Genomic DNA, 6,674 nt, shown 5'->3' on the forward strand with positions numbered 1-6,674 from the left:
ATATTTATGCTGATTAACTCATTGAGTTGGCTATTCCCCTCTCCTGGTAAGGGTAGTGCTCTCGCTCCCCGCTCCATGCACAGGTGTGGTTTGTAACTGCTGGCCTGTGAATATTGTCGGCGGAGGCAGTGGTTCCTGCCCCCCTCTCCCGGCACCTAGTCTAGTCTGATTGTCCCCATTATGTTGGGACCATTATCCACTACTGGGGCTAACCACTACCGTTCTCTCTCAGTGGTGCATGGGTTGCAGACATGGTGGGCAACCACTCTTGCGCGGCCTGCATGGCCCCCTGCAGGTGGCGGGTGGCGGTGATCGGTGCCCCTCTTGTCTCGGTGTCGAGCACCTGAGGGCAGGGTTTTCAGACGGCCCCTGCATGAATTGCAGCTACATGCCGCAGGCAGTGAGGGCGGCTAGATTGGCTGGGGCGGAGCAGCTGTTGGGTCTGTCAAGTCAAGGTTTCGACCGTCTCCCATATCAATCACCAGGGAGTTGCGTTTCCGCCAATCCCGTTGATTTTTCCAACTCTACAGGGAGTTCTCCAGCAGGGCACAGACTGCTGCTGGTAGCCCCTTCTGGCTAGGGAGGACGTGGTTCCCACTTCTGTGCAGGCTGCAGCGGGATGCCGCTGCACCTCCCCAACGGGAAGGATCTCCTGTCTCAGTTACAGGGTCGGATATGGCATCCCGACCCTCATCGGTTGCAGCTGTCGGTCTGGCCGCCGCAGGGCCCAGCCCACTGCTGACAGATGTTCGGACGTTGTCCGTAATACCATACTGAATGCCCGGGCACCCTCTACCCGGGCGCAGTATAAGAACAGGTGGCAGCTGTTTGCCACATGGCGGGGGCCCCGTGCATTGCGTGGTCCCTAGCGCCTTAGAGTTCCTCCAGTCACTCCTGGATGGGGGCCAGTCCCCGGCTACCCTGGGGGAGTATGTGGCAGCTATCCTCCCGACATGCTCTGGTGGATAATGACACGGTGGGGAGCCACGGGTTGGTGTCCCCCTTTTTCTGAGGGGCGCATTACGGCTGCGGCCCCACAAGCACGGCGCGCCCCAGCATGGGATCTGCACCTTGTGCTTGAGGCCTTGTGTTGTCTCCTTTGAACCCCTGGCTCAGGCAGAGCTAAAGTGGGTCTCTAACAAGACGGCTTTCTCGTCCCTGTGGCATTGGCAAAGCACGTTGGGAAGCTCCATGCACTGTCCATGAGCGGCCCCTGTTTAGGTGGAGCCTGGACTTCAGTTTCTTCTGAAGGTTTACACAGTCAACCTCAATCGACCTATCCACCTGCCGCAACTAATTCCCCCTGAGGGGGAAGACAGTTGAAGTTACTGTGCCCTGTGCGGGCCCTGAGGGCATATGTGGCTGTGACCGCAGGTATTCGGCGGTCGAATCAGCTTTCCTCTGCTATGGTGACCCTAGGAGGGGCTCTGCTTTTTCCAAGCAGCGACTGTCCCACTGGGTGGTGGAGGCCATCACCCAGGCGTATAAAGGAAGTGGGCACCCCCTGCCATCCAGGGTGAGGTGCCACTCCACCAGTGCTGTCTCGACATCCTGGGCAGCCTCGCGGGGCATTCCCCTGGAAGATGTCTGTGAGGCAGCGTCACGTACATCACCTAGTACCCCTTCCAGGTTCTACCAGGTGAATGTTGCCACTCCCCAGCCGTTGGCTGTGATCCTGTCACCTAGGCATATAGGGAAGTGGGCACCCCCTGCTATCCGGGGTAAGGTGCCTCTCCACCAGAGCTGTCTCGACATCCTGGGCGGCCTCGCGGGGCATTCCCCTGGAAGATGTCTGCGAGGCGGCGTCATGGACATCACCTAGTACCTTCTCCAGGTTCTACCGGGTGTATGTTGCCACTCCCCAGCCATTGGCTGTGGGCCTGTTGCGTGACTCTGCTGCTTCCTCTCAGTAAGGCAAGTGCTGGAGTTCTTCGTGACTTTGTTGGTATATGTCATCTAGTGCTTGAAAGCACCGTCTAGCGGTCAGTAAGGATGAAATAGAACGAAAGTTACGTATGTAACTACGGTTCTATGAATCACTGGATGACCGCTAGACCGTTCTGTCACTCAGAATCCTCGTGCTCTCGCGAGAAGATTGTGTAGGAACAGTTTCCCTGACCCCACCGGAAGATATAGACTATCCGGGGGTCATCGGGGTCACGTTTTGACAATGCTGGTATTATTCCTCGACCTGCGCGTGAGCGAGATGGATCATCCAGTGCTTGAAAGCACCGTCTAGCGGTCATCCAGTGATTCATAGAACCGTAGTTACATACGTAACTTTCGTTTTAAATGGTTCAGTATTTTTCTCTGCACAGACAAGGGCTTTATAGTGTGTGTGTGTGTGTGTGTGTGTGTGTGTGTGTGTGTGTGTGTGTGTGTGTGTGTGTGTGTGTGTGTGTGAGTTTGTGTGTGTGTGAGCAAGAGGGAAATCCAATACTGACCTCCGAAGTACCTTCCATTGGATAAGCTCTAAAGGGACAAGGGATTCAAATTTGATCGACAAATTGAAGAGAGAGAGAAATTGAGAGAGCGAGAGAAAGAGAAAGAGAGCTTGATTGGTCTAGTGGATACATGTTCCAATTTTTGATAGTTGTTTCTATCTTCCTTTTTCTTTCTCTGTTCTCTTTCCTTCTCTGTTTCTTGTTTTCATGTTTGCCCTCTTACTCTCCTTTCTGTCTTGTTTTCTTTCCCTGAATGAAGGGAGGAGAGCCTGGGGTGCTTTGAATCGTGCCAGTACGTATTGAACCTTTCCAGGATCTCTAGGAAGAAGGGCTAAGGTCCAGGGCTTGTGTTTGTGCATAATTTACCATTGAACTCCCCCGTCATGACCAGTCCAGACCAGACCGTGGGGCAATGTATACATCTGCGAGAAGGGCTCTTAATGCATGTGTCCACCCCCCACCCCCCACCCATCAGACACACACACACACACACACTCATCACACACACAAACATGCGTGCAAGCTGGCGGCCGTTGCCAGCAGTGAGAGGATTGTTTAATGCGCCTCAATGTCCTGTTGATCCCAATACGCAAGGCCGCGCCTGGGAATCGCTTCCTGTTCAGTGGACATTAATCCCCATCATTTCTGTTTACTCGCCGTGTCCAAACACAAAAGTAAAACGGAGAGTTGTTATGGAGAGAACTTGAGAAAATGGAGGAAAGAAAGGGAGAGGGAAGACACTCTCACTGGATTCTTCCAAGCAGAGGAGAAAAGGGTTTACTACAGGTGAAAGAGGGATTTTGACACCCCTGAAAAAAAATGCCCAAACGTTTTATTCCTCCTCTGTTATGGCACTGACTGTGGTGGTACTTGGCTGTGTCCCTGTGCGGATTGTTTGTTTTCAGAAAAAGGGCTTTTTACATATCCTAGATGGCAGAGTTGGAAGTTTTTTTCTTTTTTTATCCCTTGCATTTCTCTTGCCTGCTTTTTTTTTCTTTTTTTCTCTTACTTGCTCTTTCTCAGTTTTTCTCTGTCTTTCCCTTACTCGCTCTTTTTCTGTCTTTCTCCTTTGCAGTTTTTCTTTTTTCTTGTTTCTAGAAGTGTAGAGCAGAAGATCGATGGAACGGACCTGCTCAAGAGTTCTACCTTTCTTAAATCCTGCTTATATATTTTTTTCTACAGAACACACACACACACACACACACACACACACACACACACACACACACACACACACATTCTCTCATTCCCTGCTTTGTTCACCGTGCCTTTGGCCATATTTCAGTGCTAGAGCTTCTGACCGGTCCTGTGGGAACACGCTGTTCACTCTAACCGGTCGAACCCTTCTCACCCTCCCATTAAAACCGGGGCCAAAAAGAGAGAGTGTATTTTACAGTTATCTTCAACAGTGAACTCTAGGTCAGCGGCAGGGCAGGAGAGAGTGGACCTCCACGTCGTATTTACCTAAGCATTCTCTTTGGCGCTCAGGGCCATACAGGGAGAGTGAGAGAAGGAGAAGAGGAGAACTCCTCATGGGGTGACCCTGTTCCCTGTCCTGACCGCCCCCCCCCCCCCCCCCCCCCCAAATCCTCCATTCACTCCCCTACCCTCCCAAGAACCAAAATACCAGGGAGATGTATTTATTTTCGCTGTCGCGCCCGAATGAATGTATTGCCTATTTCGCTGGGCTTCTCCGCCGAACCCTAAGTGGCTGTGAGTGACGCAATGCGGATGCATTCTCAAGGCCCCTCTCCGGTTTCTACTCCTTCAGTCTTGTCTCGGCTCTTGATCTGGAGCAGGAGTTGCGGAGTTACTCGTGCGGTTTGATGAGAAGTTAAACAAATAGGGCTCACACGAAGGGGATATTATCAAGATGTTACCACGGCGAGGTTGTCCGTGGAGAACGCTGCGGAGCGGCATGGCATGGCCTCCCACGCCGCGTGCAGGGACCTCTTTTCTTCCTGTGAGCGCCGTAGCCTTAGCACTACCCGCTGCATGCTTTATGAAGCATCAACTAGCCAAAGAGGCTTTTGCTAGCCTAAGTGGGTGTGAACTTGTATGTTGGGACCTATTGAATAGTCACAAAGCCATAGCACAGTAAAGAAGGAAATGCATTATTTAAAAAAAATTGCAGTTGTATGCAAAGCTTCTGTCTATTTTTGTATGTAACATAACAGGTTTTTGTAACTTTTTTAGTATTCTGCATCATAGATTCAATGTGTCAAAACCAGCACTGAGTGTGCACAATGACTGATTTTAGTGTGTTGAAAGTTGAAAGGGGCCATTGTAACATGAACAATTCATGACGGATAAAATGTTTGCAGCAAAGCCATTTTGTGTACATACAACAAACCCTGTGCACTATACACTTGAAGAGTGAGTACAGCCCTGGCAGAGGTTTCTCCCCTGATTGCTAAATGTGGGATGGTAACAGAGCCCACTATCATTAACGCTGGTGCATTAAGCTGGGCCATTCATGTTTGCTGGGATAAATAATGGATGTGGTCCTGTGCTTCTAAATAAATGAAGACCAACCATGTCAGAGAAAGACTGAGTGAGTGTGTGTGTGTGTGTGTGTGTGTGTGTGTGTGTGTGTGTGTGTGTGTGTGTGTGTGACCATTCTCTCCCTGTCTCTCTTGGCGGTGGTGGCTCAGAGCCCAACTGCCCACGCTTCCTGAGGGTCAGGGGTCATTGACTCTCAGAGGCAGTCTTTGGATAGGCACGAGCACACACACGGACACACACACACACACACACACACACGTGCGCGCTCCATGGATGGACGTGGCAATGTCTTTAACAGCGTTTGGTTGGCTGCCATGTGCCGCAGCCAAGAGGGAACAGGGACACAGTTGAAGCTGGGGAGCTGTGATCTCCAAGAAATGAGGGAGGTTGGGGGTGGGTGGTAAGAAAAGCCCTCTGTGGGTGGTTGTGTGTGTGGGGGGGTGGGGGGGGGGGGGGTGGGTGGTGCTGCTGCTGGTGATTAGTGAGCTGTTGGGGTGAAAGCTAAGCTCTGCTCTTGTGGTCATTTATCGTAATAGATGTGAATAGATTTTTTTAGTTTTTTTTGTCCTTCTCCGTGTCTCATTCTCAAAGTCAAATGTTGTTAGTTTCTAAATATTCCTTTGGTTCCTTCTTCACGCTCCTGCCTCTCTCTGTCCCCTCAGGCTCAGGAGCAGACGTTTGAGTTCCCCAACATCTTCCCTGAGAAGGACGCCAAAGCAACCGAGGGCTCTGTTGAAGAGATGCAGGAGAAGTTCATGGAAGACGAGAAGCAGAGGCAGAAGCCCGATCCACGAAGAGGTGGCGTGACAGAGTGGTTTGGCCTCTGAAGAGACTGCATTCTCGTGTGTGCGCGTGTGTGTGTGTGTGTGGCGAGACTAGGAGCTGTGTCACCTCATCTAATCAGGCCCCACTGCACCAAGCCTCTTGTATCGCTGTGGACAAACCCAGCAGCATTGCCATCTTGTCACACTGGATCCAGCTGGGCATCTCTCCCGGGGGCCATATGCCCTCCCTGTCCTCCATCTCTCTTTCCCCTACCCTCTATCATTTATTCATGATGAGAGGGTAGGCCAGAGGCCTCTGTGTATGTGTTTCATTTGGAGTGGTGATTCCAGGAAGAAGTCCAGAAAACCCACATTCAATCGATCACCATCCTCCGTCCCACCCTCTGGCCGGAGAGACTGGAATTAAAGTCACCATGGGTAGTGTTTGTTTGTGCATGTTTAAAAAAGGAAAATGCTGCTAAAAAGCCTTTTTTCTGAGGTGCTTAGATGTTTTGCATCTTTTCTAATAAAATCTATTGTAAATATAAGACCGTGGTATCCTCATGGGGCTCTTTGCTTTTTTTTTTTTTTTTTTTTTTTACATGGAAATGATTACATATGGATTATGCATTCCTGGAAACGGAAAGATTACTCTTAAGACCCTCTCTCCACACACGCAAGCAAACACTCTAATGGTGAAGTCAAATGGGTATTGGGGCACAGAAACCTGTCTGACTCCGGCTGAAAGCTTCTACTGTACCTACTGGGAGGATCCATTTCAAGCTGTGACTCACCGTCATGTTAATGCTCTCGCATTTACAAGGCAATTTAGCAGCACAATAGCACCCATAGCAAAGACCCCATTGTTGCCGCGCTCAACAGAACACCTCTGTGTTTTGTGTGATTCTCACAATGTTCAGCAGTGACACACACACACACACACACACACACACACCTTCAG

The 6,674-nt window shown here is 50.6% G+C and overlaps 1 protein-coding gene across 1 annotated transcript in view; it reads left to right on the forward strand.

The window, feature by feature from the left end:
• Nucleotides 1-6,255, forward strand: part of mrpl23 (mitochondrial ribosomal protein L23) — a 29,318-nt gene extending 23,063 nt beyond the window's left edge. Inside the window, exon 5 of the mRNA XM_080841931.1 lies at nt 5,612-6,255. Within this exon, the coding sequence (XP_080698057.1) occupies nt 5,612-5,776 (165 nt within the window). The 3' untranslated portion in view covers nt 5,777-6,255. The remainder of the gene's footprint in view (nt 1-5,611) is intronic.
• Nucleotides 6,256-6,674: the final 419 nt, after the last annotated feature.

The sequence above is a fragment of the Sprattus sprattus genome, assembly GCF_963457725.1.
Source record: "Sprattus sprattus genome assembly, chromosome: 7".
In the NCBI taxonomy this organism is placed as follows: Eukaryota; Metazoa; Chordata; class Actinopteri; order Clupeiformes; family Clupeidae; genus Sprattus; species Sprattus sprattus.